At 39.7% G+C, this 17,045-nt stretch overlaps 1 protein-coding gene across 1 annotated transcript; it reads right to left on the bottom strand.

Annotated features, from left to right (window-relative positions):
- Positions 1-3,683: 3,683 nt before the first annotated feature.
- On the bottom strand, positions 3,684-16,840 carry LOC149082572 (G protein-coupled receptor Mth2-like). Its single transcript, XM_089235820.1, has 2 exons — positions 16,753-16,840; positions 3,684-5,968 (listed from the first exon to the last, which is right to left on the bottom strand). The coding sequence occupies exon 2, from the start codon at positions 5,747-5,749 to the stop codon at positions 4,382-4,384; it is 1,368 nt and encodes a 455-aa protein (XP_089091946.1). The 5' UTR covers positions 5,750-5,968; positions 16,753-16,840; the 3' UTR covers positions 3,684-4,381.
- Between the last annotated feature and the right edge of the window lie 205 nt (positions 16,841-17,045).

The raw sequence follows: 17,045 nt of genomic DNA, 5'->3' as shown, positions 1-17,045 counted from the left end.
TAGAGAGTTAAAGAGAGAGAGAGAGAGAAAGATAGAGAATAAGAGAGTTAACGAGAGAGAGAGAGAATTAGAGAGTTAAAGATAGAGAAAGATAGAGAATTAGAGAGTTAAAGAGAGAGAGAATTAGAGAGTTAAAGATAGAGAAAGATAGAGAATTAGAGAGTTAAAGAGAGAGAGAATTAGAGAGTTAAAGAGAGAGAGAGAATTAGAGAGTTAAAGAGAGAGAGAGAGAGAATTAGAGAGTTGAAGAGAGAGTGAGTTAGGGAGTTAAAGAGGGAGGGTTAGAGAGAGAGAAAGATAGAGAGTTGAAGAGAGAGTGAGTTAGGGAGTTAAAGAGGTAGGGTTAGAGAGAGAGAAAGATAGAGAATTAGAGAGTTAAAGAGAGAGAGAGAATTAGAGAGTTAAAGAGAGAGAGAGAATTAGAGAGTTAAAGAGAGAGAGAGAATTAGAGAGTTAAAGAGAGAGAGAGAATTAGAGAGTTAAAGAGAGAGAGAGAGAATTAGAGAGTTAAAGAGAGAGAGAGAGAGAATTAGAGAGTTAAAGAGGGAGTGTTAGAGAGAGAGAGAGAATTAGAGAGTTAAAGAGAGAGTGTTAGAGAGAGAGAGAGAATTAGAGAGTTAAAGAGGGAGTGTTAGAGAGAGAGAGAGAATTAGAGAGTTAAAGAGAGAGTGTTAGAGAGAGAGAGAGAATTAGAGAGTTAAAGAGAGAGAGAGAATTAGAGAGTTAAAGAGAGAGAGAGAATTAGAGAGTTAAAGAGAGAGAGAGAATTAGAGAGTTAAAGAGAGAGAGAGAATTAGAGAGTTAAAGAGAGAGAGAGAATTAGAGAGTTAAAGAGAGAGAGAGAATTAGAGAGTTAAAGAGAGAGAGAGAGAATTAGAGAGTTAAAGAGAGAGAGAATTAGAGAGTTAAAGAGAGAGAGAATTAGAGAGTTAAAGAGAGAGTGAGTTAGGGAGTTAAAGAGGGAGGGTTGGAGAGAGAGAAAGAGAGAGAGAGTTAGGGAATTAAAGAGGGAAGGTTAGAGAGAGAGAGCTCGGAAAAAATATGAATTTGGTCTTCGCAGGGTTTCAAACCAAGGGCTTCTGGTGAACCGGGCAAAATCTCTACCATATGTACCACACACACTAGAGGACTTGTGAGTCTCTACAAAAAATAAGAATAATCTCCTATTTATTATATTTTTTACCTTAACACACATATATCATTTAAGAGGATTCGAAATCGCACAAGTCATGATAATCAGGGCGCATCTAGAAGTTCACCGTCTGCTTACGCCTCCCCCCCCCCCCCCCACAGAAAAAATGTAGAGGCTATTCTGCCTTCAACCTTTACAGCGGCAATCCCGAGATATCCCGTCCAACTTCATCCGCTTTATTCTCGAGATATTTCGGAATTTCCAAAATATCCGGAATCTTAAATCCCTCTTATTCCGGCATTGACGAGCACAGATGCCGTTTAAGTTTTCTGTTCCTGATAATATGTTTTCCTTTCCCCCGTCCTGTCAATCAACGGAGTCAGTGGGCGGAGTCAGCTTTTGTAAAAAGTCTGATAACAGAAGTGGGGAGAACGAATGTTTTTCCTCTCCTTCGAGGTAATATAGGATTATAACGTGCAGTATAAATAACAGAAAAATTATAGGCTTTTTTTCCTTTCCTTGTTTTTCATCATTATTATTATTATTTTGTGTTGTGAGGAAGGCATTTATGAGCATTCGATCAGGAAAAATATTTTTCTTGAAAATAGGTGGTGATTTCTAGAATATGATTCCCATTGTGGAAGTTGTAATGAAGATCAGGGAATTTTTAAAAGCCACTTAAAAGGTTAAATTGGTGAAAACAAGCTTCAAGTGGCTTTGAACCTTTGGAATAACATTGTCCGTTCGATTTACGGTAGCCTAAAATCTGGAGTTTTCTTCTGAAATTTTTCAAAATCAACCTAGCCTTTTTTAGAGACAATTGCGACTGATTCTGTCCTCTGCGTGCGTGCGCGCGCGTGTGTGAGATCAGTCTTTCTCTAATCAAAGAAAAAGCGATAAACAATTTATTCCAACCCCCCTCGCTGATTGCAGATTCGTACCTGTCAAAAATCATCAAGCACTAGCAGACAATTTAACAGCCATAATCTTCTCTCTATTGCCAAAAAAGAAGAAGAGTTGACTAAGAACGCTTCACTCCTTTCAGCCCCATCACATTCACCTTTCTGTTCATCATCTCCAATTTATCCTCTCTTCATTATGTTAATGGGTGTACTTTTTCCCGAATCACTCATCCGTTCATTTTTCTTTTTTCGACCCATCATCTAATTTTATTGAAAATTTTATAAATTGTTTTGAAAACATTGAACAAAAACGCCATGAACGAATCACCACGCAGCTCACACTAAGAAAGCGTTAATTAATAAGGCCGGCATTACACTATAAAAGTTTTAGAAAAGATCTTTTATAGATTTTCAAAAATGTAGCCAACAAGCGCATCAGTTACATTCGAGTGGATGTAGTCAAGGTTTATTGGTTGGTTTTTTAAAGTTTTATAACTTGATAAAAAATCTTTCATCAAACTTTCATAGTGTAATCCCGGCTTAACACTTAAATCTTTCAACTTGAGATTCGTGCGCGTGCTCATCCCCGAGGGTTACGAACGTCGAATAGCGAAGAACCGCTGAATTTTAATTCTATAACCCTTTTGTATCAGTTTCATTCCATGAGCTTCATAAACAACCAAATCATTGCAAAAAAAAAGCTGTTGGTATTAGAAACGTTAAAAAATATTTTGAATTCTAAACACAGTCGACGCTCGTTATATCGACCGTCCATTGTAGCGACTCTTTCATTCACCTTTGATGGTTGGTGGGTTGGTGAAAAAAGGGCATTAAACATAAATGGTTGAAAGATGAAGCGCTGTAAAACGAGTGGTTAACTAGTGCCACCCCTGAAGACTTTACTCGTATCATTCTGTTGTATTGTTTTCACTCCCACTTTTTCGTTATCTTATTCGGAAGTTTATTGCTCAATTTTACTAAATTTTCTCAGTGGAAGAATATACAGGCAAAGTTAACTTATTATTTTGCTGCACGTAATAAAAAAACAAATGCAGTTTTATATAGGCTATGTACAGTATTTTCATAAGAAAAAGAGAGAAAAAATTTACATGCTGTATAATGTAATTAATTTTTCAGATACGTTTTCATTGCAACCTTATAATAAAATGAAAGTTTTTTTTATAAAAGAATGCAATGTGCAATTTTCTGGACAAGTTAAACTTTATTATTGTTTTTAAACGTTCGAAATAACGACCTCCCAATACAACGTTCTTTTTTCCGTGGGGTCGTTATAACGAGCGTCAAGTATATAACCGGCTCACACATAACAGAAGGTGAACAGTCTCGGTGACGTTATTTATTTTGAAAATCACATAAATATGAATACAAAATTGTATGAGTGATATGAATATAAAACCATGATATATATCTCTCATTTTTCAATGAAAACTTTCATTAAAAAATAAATTTTTTTGTTTCCTAAAAATATATACATACATACGACATGAATGCCGCTCTCCACTTGTTAATACAAGATATACAGAAGACTGGATGTTGTGAAGATATTTATTATTTGAGATGTTAATTTTTTTAAAGAAGGAAAAACTCATCTTGCTTCTACCGGGAGTCGAACCCGGGTCCCTCGATTGCCGGACGAGTGCTCTGACCACTAAGCTACAGAGGAGATAGGGATTTTAATTCGTGTCGTTCGTCCATGAGCTATTGGCTGATCGGTTCACCGCCCATTGCACGGTTCCGTTCGGCACATATACGCTCTAGCAAAGGAAAATCTCTATCTCCTCTGTAGCTTAGTGTTCAGAGCACTCGTCCGGCAATCGAGGGACCCGGGTTCGACTCCCGGTGGAGGCAGAGATGAGTTTTTCCTCCTTCAAAAAAATTAACATCTCAAATAATAAATATCTTCACAACATCCAGTCTTTTGTATATACATACATAATTATTTAAATTTCTGTTATTTCTTTTCCAAATTTTTATCGAATATTTTCACCCGAAATTCTTATGACACACATTCGAAAGTATAAATATGCGCTTATAGTTCGCATAAAAACTAAATATAACAAAGTTATGCCATTATAATTTTTCTTTTACTTCAAATCTGAGATATAAGGCTACTGTGAAAGGAAGAAAAAATTTTGTTTTATGAATTATGAGTGATCTATTCAGAGAAGGGTTTTATCACCATTCATGTGTTCGAAATTCATGGATTCAACATCGTAAGTTATCGGATTCACTTCAATTTGTAAATCGAGTGGAAGCTCAAATGCTCAGTCCACACAGGATCACGTGTTTCTCAGTGGTAAAAACTATACGTTATTAAATTGTGAACTCACTTGCAAACGGCCGAAAAACTCACTTGAGTAGTAGATTTCGATATCTTCCTCTTGTTCACGTAATTCTTCCAGGCCCGTTTCGTCTTCTTACCGAAACTGAAACTGAAGAAAATCAAAATCCCCTGAGAACTGTTGGCGATCGCAAACATGTACCAGAACTCCATAACTTCCGTCATCGTGGCGATAATCCCCAAGATCCAAGTCAACCCCATTATAACGAAGAGCTTCAGAAATACGCAGAATCTTACTGCCAGAACAGAGCTGTTTTCAGCTTCCTTCATCGCCGCGCTCGATATCATCACGAAGCTCCAGATGAAGAATACCATGTTGCAAAGGAGTAAGGTCGACATCGGCACCGCGAAGTTCCACAGCAGCGCCGGACGGTGCTGGAACCAACAGTTCTTCGGGCTCGGGATCAGCCTGTACTCGAGGGGTACGTCACCGACGCTATCGATGACCAACTCGGTGATGACAACGAAAACAGGCCCACCCCAAGCGTACAAGGAATAGGTCGCGAATCTCGTCCACAAGTTCGACGTGAGTCGAAGTTTCGCCGTCGCCAGACGGAGCGCTCGCCAAACGTCGTAGGACAGCACGTTCATCCAGAAGAAAGCCGTAAGCCAAAAGTACATCAGCGTCATCATGTAAAGGAAGCAACCGTGACCCTTACCGGCCGCATCTCTTAGGAACATGGTCGTGTAAGTAACCAGCAGGGAAAAGCACAGTGATACCAGGCAGTATCCGGGTAGGTTGCGTAACGAAGGGATGAAGGCGAACATGATCATATGCAAGAAGATACACACCATGGAAACGATCATGCCAATCATGGCCAATATGTCAAATGCCAGGGGAAATTTCGACGGCTGTACGAGAGTGATTACAGAATCGCAAATGAATAAGCCATTCTCGGGAACTAAGTAATAATCAGATTCGTTGAACAACTTGGAGTAAGCTTCGATGTATACGGAACCATTGGGCAGGACCTCGAAACAACCCTCTTCTATCTTTACCTTCGGACACTCCTTGAAACTTTCGCTAAACTTATCCAAGTCTATGGTGTCGTTTTCCGGGCTAGAAGTCGTCGTGTTGATTAGGATCTCGTCGAAGCTCGTTGTATTCAGTGATCCAGGTGATCGCCGCCTTCTACTGCTGTCAGTCTGTTGTCCCTCTTCTTCATCAGGTTCATGACTGCCGAAGCAGTATTCGGGATCAGACAATGGTTTTTTTGTCGTCGGTTCGGATCTTTGCTCTCTGGTCGAGATCGATGCAGCGTCGTGTTCAGCATCATTATCATCATCATCATTACATTTGATGACGTTTACTATTAAATACAATAAAACCGTGAATTTCAACCCGTGAAACATCGTTACAAAGTGAAAAACAGAGGAGAAATCTGTGTCAGCTCATGAAATTTCTCTGAAATTCGAAAAAAATGTCAACTGGAGATTTTGACTTTGATGTTACGAGCGTTATATATTCGATCATGGAATGGTCCAGAGTGGGCTCGTCTCTTGTATAGCCCAGGATGGCATCATAAATGCTTGAGGCCACCTTATGATGGCATTATCAATCAGTTGTTCAACCTGAAATGAAAAGAAAAATAAAATTTTCTGTTCTGGTATTGGTAGTAATATTATTTGAATCACCGGATTCACAATCCCCAGAAATGAACATCCCGTCATGATCGTCAAGACCTTTCCATACCGTATTATGTTACACACACACATCCGGATATAATTTCATATTGTCCCCCATCGTGCCAGAAACAATTTGCAGAAATGATTCGAACTTTGGCCAACCAGTGCGTGAAGTGACCGGAGATTGCTGACAACACAGTTCGATGTGCTGATGTAAGACAGACCGGTAGGTGCCAAATTCATTTTCTTTTTTCATCGCCAACGTGTGATACATGGCTATATTTTTTGGAATCGGACTTTGGTGAGGGATCTCCGGCCACTTCACAAACTGATTGACCAAATCCTGAAATTTTTAGATATCGGTCGGATTAATTTACAAAGAAATTGGCCAATTTCGGGCTTTGGCAGTAAAATACATAGACTGCACGAGGTGTTTTGTGAAGGAGTCCAGCAAACCAACCAATAGAAGATCACAGTCCTGGCGGATCATCCTTCAATGATTTGTAATACTACTAAAAACCATACATGCACCTCGCACTTATTCTTCTGAGGAACTTCTAACAAATGTGTGTGCGACTTCTAACAATTGTTGTTGTTGTGTGTGTCCGTGTGCGGTGCACGTGGTCCCGTATTTATGTTATTGGAGTTATGCTTGTTCCGTGCTACTGGTGCTGCCACCTGCCTTCCATATTTCGGATTTAAAATAGCAAATGTCTGAATTTCCATGTTATATAAGTATCGTGTTGAAGGTCTGCCCACTCTGCAATGATTTACAGCGACCTATCTCTTACAGAGTGTGGATCATGACAGAAAATAACTGCATCTACAAGATTAAAACTACAGAAATATTACGAGGAGATATATAAAAAAAAATTGAGTACCATATAATCGAGATGAAAAGAGGTTTTTGGAATAATTTGCGATTTAAACAAAGAGAAAAGAAATTAAGAGCCAAAAAGAATCAAAAAATTATACTTCAATTAAAATTAAAGACAATTATGAAAAATAATTGGCAAAAGTGGAAAAATTCTGCTTGAACTTCCGTAAAATATATTTACGAAAATATAATAATTAAACTTTTTTTATACAAAAATTCAACCATTGAAATAAATTTGTGCTGCTCTTTACTCACTGTGAAAAAAAAATCTCTCGCCCCCTCAATGGAATGGCAATTCACTGGGATATCGGTGATTGAAATTGATTTTTTCCGATTTTACGTGCTACTATACCGTATATACTCGTGTATAAGTCGAATTCCTCCCCTTCCCCGACGCCTTGACGGACTCTCAAAACCACAATGTGGAGAGAGATCAAGGCTTTGCTCTGTGAAAACTTACCCATATCCTCTTTACACCTAAGCCAAAACTGACTTAAAATAGTAATAATAATAATTGATTTGTGTTTATTACATGTCAAAATGACTTAAAAGTTTTGGTTGATATCTTTACTAGGACTATTCGAGTTAGGTAGACGTGCACTATGTTTCCAAAAGTCTGTGCCCTTCTTGGAGTTCAGCCATGTATACCCTACATTGGTACTCACCATTTCAAGTGAAAATTTAGCCACGAGTGCATTTAGGGAACCGACAGAAAATTAAATAAGAAAAAAAAAATGTTTTTGATCAAAAAAGCCTTCAAATGACACGCAACTTTAAAAAATATTGTACTACTAACTTTTTGTGCAATACGTGCTCGTATTACATACAGGAAATATAAAAGTTTTCTATAAAAATTCCAATTTTCATCGCAAGATTTTTGCTTGTGACATTCCGAGTTTTCTACCAATTTTTATGAAATTTACAAAAAACATGATGTTATGCATGAGATATACTGCGTAGAAATTTGCAAGTGCTGCAAGTCATTATCCAATGGTACATGAGTATTTTTAGTAAATGATTTATTAATTTCATGCACAAAAAAAAATACAAATTTTATTTTTATTATCTAGTGCAACTTACATGGAAATTCCAACTGAATTTTGGTATTCAGAAAAGTGTGCAGGGTACTGTGAGTACTGAATAATAATAGATTTTCCATAAATTAGTATACGATTGTTTCCTGTTAGTTCATTTTATACGTTAGTTTGTTCGTTTTGGCATCATACACGCGTGTTTTGCTAAAACACTTCTCTTACATAGCATATATCAGACACTCGTCTTCGCTCGTTCGCATAATGCTGTGGGCCTATTCTCGAAATAATCAAATAACAGAAAATAATCGTACACCAATTTATGGAAAAACCCTTTTTTATTCAGTACTTTGAGCAGCAAATCCGTCCCAAAATATGTTTGTGGTGAAGTGCTGTTGTGCACTCTCCAAAAACACCCTCTACCACCTTTGCTATTACGATTCAGCAGCACATTCTACGATCAAAAATGCTTTCTTAGGTGTCTTATATCACCTCTTAAAGTTTGTCCCATGAATTTAGAATCACCCTGTATTAAATGTGAGAAACATCAATGGAGTGTGGAGCCCCTTCCTCCACCCAACGGCAACGGTAGTATAATAATCGTTTGGTAGATTTAAACTCACATTTTCGATTTTCCGATTTTAAGGAAATTGGATAATTTTAATGGATTAATATTAATTATAAATAATTATTTCATATCTGTAATGCTTTTTTCATGCGCCACGTTAATCTCAATTCGTTTACTAATTTGAAATAAAAGATTGTAACAGTTTTATACGATAGATGGCGGAAGGGTAGGTTTTACTTCATTGATTCTTTTCTCGCATGTAATATAATATTGTACGGTATAATTGTTTATTTTCAATATTTTCTAGAAGGCATATTTTTCTGATGAAATTTTATTTTACACGTTTAAATTGGTTGCGTACAGAAGTGCCTAAGAAAGGCACCGTCTTTTTCATGCATTACAATAAAAGCTTACAAAATATAAACTGTAGCGGCTGAGAATGCTTCCATATACATCGAGTGTGTGTTTGTTTGTTTTTTTAATAAGGCAACAGTTATTTCATCATTCCTCGCAGATATCGAAATTCTGTGAGCAAAGAAACAGGTTTGTGCAGGTGAAATAGAAAGCACTTTTAATGCCCTTTAATGTTTTTGTTTCCCTATCTGGAAACAAAAAAATAAAAGGGCACATTTTATGTAAGAATGACATTTTTCCTTTTCACTGCGAGCATCACGGTGCTCATCATCCTCCCACCATTTTGGAGCTAGCCCCCCTGATCCCAAGATTTTTGGTGGGGCATCGTCTATAGTGAATTTATAGTGTAAAAAAATGAAGTTTGTCCCGGGCCCCGTGCTAGAGCGTGTCCGGAAAATTCACCGCTAGGGAAAGTCACCGACCGACAATTCACCGCTAGGAAAATTCACCGACCGACAATTCACCGCCATGCAATTCACCACTAGGAAAATTCACCGACTAGCAATTCACCGACAACAGTTTTAGTGTGAGTCAGTTAGCGAGGGAGTGAGCGATTAAGTTACTGAGTGACCCAGTGAGTGAGTGACCGAGTGGGTAAGTGATTGAGCGGTGAGTAAGTGATTGAGCGAGTGACCGAGTCAGTGATTGAGTGACCGAGTGAGTGAGTGACCCAGTATTATCCGTATCATCTGAATTTCTTCTCATAAAGTCATTATTTGAACTTTTCCTTTAGGATATGGCGATCACTCACTCACTCACGGACGGACTGACTTACTCGCTTATTGAATCAGTAACCCACTCAATCACTGAATCACTTACTCACTGGGTCACTCACTCAGTAACTCCATCGCTCATTCACTCATAGAACTGTCGTCGGTGAATTTTCCGGCGGTGAATTGCATGGCGTTGAATTGTTGGTCGGTGAATTTTCCTAGTGGTGAATTGCATGGCGGTGAATTGCGTGGCTGTGAATTTTCCTAGTGGTGAATTGTTGGTCGGTGAATTTTCCTAGTGGTGAATTGTTGGTCGGTGAATTTTCCTAGTGGTGAATTGTTGTCGGTGAATTTTCCGTAAACCGTGCTAGAGCCCTCCCAGAGCTACCCTTGTAGGGGGGGAGGTGGTCATAGTGCTCACTTAAACCATTGGGGATAGATGGTTTATTTCATACTCAGGAGATATTAACCGACAACTCAAATGAGCACCCTATGATTCAATGATTATTTCAGTTCGCATATTTCGTTGCCAGGTGAAAGTCTATATTATTTACTGAAATGTGTATGTTTAACGCTTAACAAACATTCATAATTTACAAAGAATTTCAAAAGTTATTGAGATCGTAAACTCCTCCTCCTCTTAACCAGAACATGACCCTTCCGCCAAAGAAGAGATATGAGCAGGTGGTCGAAGACCTGGATCATGCTGGAAAATGAGTTCGTAAACCGAAGGTGCGAACACTCTCCTTCAAGAGGTGCACAACCTTTCATTCCGCGGGCTAGATATATATATGGTAATTCTGCCTCTCGCGGGCCAGAAACTTGTGTATTATATAAGGTGACTATATATATATATATATATATGACCCTGTTTTATGTATGGGACGTTCCGTATATATATATATATATATATACACTATCTACCAATAAGTATTTGGACACCTGTGATAGAAAAGAAAAACTAACTTTATTCAAAATCAATAGTTGGTAGAGCCTCAACGAGAGGCAATTACAACGTGAACCCTCCAGAGCATACTTTCCACAAGTCCTTGTGTGACGGCTAGTGGTATTTTCTTCCACTCGGCTTGGAGAAAACATGTCAGTTCCTTCACCGATTTTGGACGGGTAGGGCACTCCTTAATTCGGCGATCCAACTCGTCCCAGAGGTTCTCGATAGGGTTCAGTTCTGGGCTCTGGGCAGGCCAGTCCATTCGATGAACCCCATTGGCACCATACCAAGCCTTGGTTAACCTCGCAGTATGACAGCTGGCATTGTCGTCCTGGAAGTAACAGGGGTCCACCCCGTAAAACTGCCACAACGTAGGAAGCACATTGTCATCCAAAATAGTGCAGTAGGCATCGGCGTTGAGCTTACCATGAATGGGGACCACGGGTCCCAGTCCATACCAGGAGAAACACCCCCATACCATAATTCCACCTCCGCCGAACTTGACTGTTGGCACAATGCATTCTGGCAGGAGACGTTCTCCAGGCAGACGCCAGACCCAGACCCTGCCATCCGAACGGTAGAGGGTGAACTTCGATTCGTCGCTCCAAAGAACCCGTTTCCACTGATGTACGGTCCAATTTCGATGTGCTTTGCACCACATTAACCGAGCAACGCGGTTGGACTTTGTGATCAAAGGCTTATGGGCAGCAGCACGACCATGAAAACCAATCAGATGTGCTTCCTTACGGATGGTATTCATTGAAACAATACTCCCGGATGCCTGTTGAAACTCCTCGCGGATGAGGGCCATCGGTTGGGTGCGGTTCTTCCGAATTTCTCTGGACAGCACCCGTCTGTCTTTATCTCCCAGTTTCGTTGGTCTGCCGACTCGGGGCAAATTCCGACAATCACAGCTCACCTTCCACTTCTTAATCACATAGGCCACTGTCGATTTTGGGTACTTCAGGCTCGCTAGATATGTCCCTTAAGGATCGGTCATTTTTGTGATACCCGATAATTATACCTTTCTCGAAATCAGAGAGCTCCGAACTGCGCGGCATCTTGCATGCGACTAATGCCGATGCTGTTTCCTTCACGATATATACCGGCGGAGGGCGTGACGTGTCTCAGGACCGGATATCGTCATTTGCATAGGTGTCCAAATACTTATTGTTAGATAGTGTATATATATATATAATTTTTGTCGTTCCAACTTTTTTTATCCTCTTCACACCTGAGCCAAAACTGAATGTTGAAAACATATTTTTTTAATTATTATATGGATGTGTATTTTATGTCAAAATGCTCTTTAAAAAGAAAAACCAAATTTATCAATTAATTAATTTGGGTCGATATCTTTACTAGGACCATTTGAGTTAGGCACACTTGTGTGTACCCTTCAGGTATACTTGAAAAAATGATCATTTAAACCCGTTAATAATGAGGTACCTATATGTGCATTTCTGGAGCGACCCGGATATAAAAAATTTTCCATTTTTTTCTTTTATTTTCACCAAGACTGTGATTGGCAACTTCACTTGCCTTTGACAATTTTTTTTTTCGGCTGTATGTAGAAGGCACAGGACTGCAACTAGGGAGAAGCAGGCGGGTCTGGTGCCCCGAGCACCTGACCAGAGGGAATGCAAAGTTCTTCTGTAACCTCTCCTTCAACATTATAAACGACACCAAAATGCATGCTTTCCCCGGCTGACCAAGCATCTAGTTATGGCCCAGCTTAGACGATTATTTGCTTTTAACAATCTTTTGGCTGCATTTAGCAACTTACTTGCATTTTACTTCTTTTTTTTTTTTTTTTTTTTTTTTTGCCGGTAATTGAAAACTTTACTTACATTTGAGTTTTCCTTTTCGGCTCTAATTGGCAACTTAACGTATTTTTGAGAATTTTCTGCGAATACATATGAAAAGGCTACAACAGGTGAATTCCCCATCGAAGTGGCTGAAAGCATTTAACTGTATTTAGCAACTTCACTTGCATTGGCACTAATTGTTCTTTTTACTTGTCTTTGATAATTTTTTTGCGATAAATGGCGATATTCCGTATTGATGCCGATTTGCCGTAATTATATGAAAGAAATATGATCGGCCGAGTCATATTTATCGTGTTTTGTGCTTATTGATACTTTTCTTCAGGAACTTTTTTCGTGAGCCGAATAGAACCACTTGGCGAGCCGCATTCTGCCCGCGGGCTGGAGGCTGTGCACCCTTGCTCAACGGTTACAAGTAGTCGTCAGCTTCCGACCTTGAGACAATTTAACCAGCAGCAACAGCTTCTAGAAACTCTGCTAAAGTTCCAGATGTGCAATGCATGGTAGACAATGCAAGGAAATGCTTTTATTGTCATAACTATAAACAGAAGAGGCAAACAAACGTTTAAAAAACGTGCCAAGCTCAAATTCCAAGAACTTCTTGGAGGGGGGAAAAAAAGCAAAAGCGAGAGGGAAAAGTGCTGAAAATTTGCCGTTATATCCGGGGTCATTCCATATTTCCCTGACATGAAAAGCTAGGTTCTGCGGCATTGATCTCTATGGGAATCGACTAGAACCGTTTCTCATTATGATTATATACGAGATGTCGTAATGACCGAGGTCATTATAACTGAGTTTGTATTATCACGAAAAAAATTAACTTTTTTAACTGGATTTTGACCAATCTTTCAAAAGTACAAGTTACTACTACTACTGAACCGTACATGCACCTCGTACACGTTCCTCTACGGAATTTTCATGTACGGAAGTACATGTATTTGAATAAGTACAGCTACACCTCATAAATATTCGTCTGGGAGTTTCGAATGAATTGATACACGCCGGAAAATGTTATGTGTGGATCCTTACGTGTTTATGATGTCAGTGCGTTTCGTGTTCGAGAAATGAAATGCTGCCATCTGGCTTCCAGGTTCGAAGCAAAAGTGGCAGATGATTGAATTTTTCGGTTTTTTTTAAATAGTATCGTCTACCTACTCTCTGAAACTTTTTAACTCTCTCAAAGGTATGGATGAGATATCTCACATTCCTAAATGCCTCTGATCTTAGCATTGCCAGCGCAGATATTTTCTATAAAGTTGATTTCTCTCAATAAAACGCTTTTTCACTATTACCCCGCCCTCCCCCCGCTCCTTCGTTTTGGTACTGCTGACGAACTTGAATATGATCGTATCATGGGCAAATGAGTGACGCATTAGTTTCAGCGTTGACAAGTGCAAAATGATCGCTCATTTTGGTTCGAGCAACCCAAATGTTAAATGGTAATATTATTAGGGGGGATAGAAATTGTGATCCCAATCAGGACCCTAACTAGATGATTTATTAGCCGGGCAAGCGCGTCATTTGGCGCCCTTGTAAAGTTAACCACCTCCCGTACAAGCTTTTGGCAACAAATTTGGATTCTCTATATTTGACGAATCGGCAATGAATCTGGTTACCTCGTCCTAACCTAACAAAAAAATAAAACGAAAGGAAAGGGAAAAAATATATAAAAAAGGAAAAAGTATAACGGCTAAGAGAGAGGAGAGTTTCTTTTTTCGAATCCTCTTTTCACTTACCCTACTTGTTCTCTTTCGCTCTTACATGCAAATAGTGGAAAGATACGGTATATATGTGGAGCTTTCATTTCCCTTCATTTTTGGTTGGAAATTGCCGTATAGCGATAAATGACCGGAGTTTGTTCGTGGAAAAACATTATTCACAGGCACATAGAAAGAAAGTGGGAAAGAAAAAACATATTCTGTCGATAGGGTTACAACAAAGCTTCGCGATGTTGGAGGTAGAGGAAAGAAAACATGGCGAACTTGTTTGAAGTTATTCCACTGTCGTTTGCACGCAATATTACATCTGTGATCGTAAAGAGGTTAAAGAAGAGTTAAAAAGGTGAAATTTGAGCCCCGTTCTGAACCAGCGTCCGGGGCGCGAGACCAACACCACGCAAAAGGCCTCCGCGCGAAGCTCGTGTCGTCACTTTTTCTTTCTCTCAAACCAAGCACAACTCAGGTCTACCGCTATAGCCTATTTACTACTTAGTGAGTTGTGCCAAAAGTGTAAGTGTGTGTAACTGACAGTCTCTGAGTTCGTGTCTAGTGTAGTGCTATGTTTCAGTGCTGCCATCTATATTGCAGAAGTGAGGTGAGTGTCATGATTGAATATTTGTACCGTTTGTAGGCCTGTTGCTCTCTGAGGCGCGACTCTTTAACGGGCAGATCGGCTCGCATTCGTGCCTTGAAATTGGAAACCACAAAAAACCAACTTCCGCCGACTACCACTGTGGCGCTAGTGGGGTTCGAACCCGGGACCTCGTGATGCGAGTCCGTCACTATGCCCACTGGACCACCACTGAAGAAGGTCATCTCACCTATAGCCATTCGATATAGCAGACCGACGCATGCGCCATCTTTACTATTTTTTGTAGCATATCCAATGGCTATATGCGAGATGACCTTTGGTGACTTCACGAGCTTCGTGTGGCGGCCTTCTGCTGTAGATGGTGTTGGCTAGACTCGTCTGCTCCCCCACCCAGTTGCTGCCCTGATCTTAATCCAAGCTGCCTGTGTACGTCACGCAAGTGCAATACGGTAAACATCTAGACAGGAAGAATGACAGGCCTATAACAATAGTCGGAACAATAACAGAAAATCACATTTGCATCTACAAATGCATAAAGATCATCGTGGGCAAAAAATCACAAAAATGATCACGGACAATAAACTGCATTCACCTTCCTCCGGGCCGTGTAAGTTCTTTGAATCATCCCTTATTTTACGGGACAGACAAATTTTCCCATATTAACCGGCTCTTGGTTGGGAGGGGGTGGCCATTTTTATCCATTTGAAGCCAAGGCCAGTTTGCTGCTGCGAAATAAATCATCGGTGAAATTAAATGATAATGTTAATTTATTCCCACAGCAAATTCAACAAAAGATAACGGGTTGGTCACTGCATCCAGCGATTTGGCCGCTTGATCACCAAATTGCAACCAGAAATACTTCCTCATTAAGATCGTATGGGGCATTGCTAAAATGTTGCCAATTACCAGGCAAAATGCCAATTCCTTTATAAACAACCATTGGCGAGAAATACAGTTCTACAGCAACTCCGCAGTGATTTAAAATATGTTTCACAGTGGAGGGGGGGTATGAACACGTCCAGGGCCGTCTTCACGGCAACACAGACCCAAGGACAGTGTTTTTTTTGGGACTCCTACTTGGCTAGAAAGGGGGAAATATCTGCTACCCAATTTCATACTCGCGGTCAAAAATTTGACCACATCTTATTTTCACGAAAGGCCCTTTCTACACTCGAGGTTCCCGGACCGTGGCCGGGTGAGCCGATGCGTTAAGGCGGCACTGAACGTGATAAATATGTGAGATTAATATTGGTATTTATTGTCATATGAATTGCCACACACACACACTCACATCCGTCCCTTATTTTAGTAAGGGTTATAAATTGAAGTGAGCCCCTTGCTGAAAATAAAGGGCTTTTTTAAAGAAGAAAAAGTAAACAAGAGCAAAATTACGAAATTTTCCGCATACGCGTCATATTATCACCCTAATTATAATAAAAGGAATGACGAAAAAGAACATTTCCATTATATCGGAGGTCGTTCCCTTTTGATTGACGTTATAAGCGCGGTCCGTTAACATTATTCCCCAGGGGGATTAGAACTGCTAATTAATGACGTTATCACCGAGTTCAAGTGTATGTGCAAAATAGAGGCCCTACGGAGCTCTGTCCACCATCTATAGCCGAAAGCCTCGCGTGAAGCTCGTGACGTCACTGAAGAACCAAGCTCCAATAAGAGTTAACTTTCAAGCGGCTTCGCTGGAGAAGTTCATCTCACCTTATAACCACTGGATATGGCTGGCCGACGCATGCGTCATCTTTACCCTTTTTGTGTAGCATTTCCAATGGCTATAGGGTGAGATGGCCTTGTTTGGTGACGTCACGAGCTTTGCGTGGAGGTTTTCCGCTATACATCGTCTTGGCACCGCCATAGAAATTATCCATGTACTAAAAAGGGCTCCGTGAACCCAAAAAGGTTGAGAACCGTTGCTTTAGAGTACGAACAGTAATTTTACCATTTTTGGTCTTCATTCTTGTCTTAAAAATTGACGTTTCACTTATGAATTGAATTTTAAATCACATTAAAAAAAATGTTCTACTTACTTTGAAGTAAACAAATAATTTGAGTCGACACTTAAAGACAAACAAAAATCCCAATTTCCACAAGATTCTTCGAGAAAATGGCTTTTTGCAATTCTTTTACTAGTTATTGTCATTAATCGGTGTGAAGAATCTCTGCACTTCCTGTTCGTCAAGCGGATGTATGACCCGGATGTGACACAATCGCCTTTTTTAGTTGCAACATGCAGGATTTAACTAGGATGTAGGTGTAGTTGAATCGTATGTCACATGCCCATATAAAACGCGTTTTATTCCATATTAATCACATAAACAGA

The sequence above is a fragment of the Pholcus phalangioides genome, unplaced genomic scaffold (genome assembly GCF_987345545.1).
Source record: "Pholcus phalangioides strain wild (caught in Gottingen) unplaced genomic scaffold, Ppha-v1.0 ptg000009l_1, whole genome shotgun sequence".
NCBI lineage: Eukaryota > Metazoa > Arthropoda > Arachnida > Araneae > Pholcidae > Pholcus > Pholcus phalangioides.
The sequence above is the reverse complement of the archived record's forward strand: the minus strand, read 5'-3'. Positions and strand labels throughout refer to the sequence as shown.

Bases quoted from the DNA above. Each gene is read 5' to 3' on its own strand.
- LOC149082572 (XM_089235820.1), bottom strand. From the start codon at position 5,749: ATGTTTCACGGGTTGAAATTCACGGTTTTATTGTATTTAATAGTAAAC.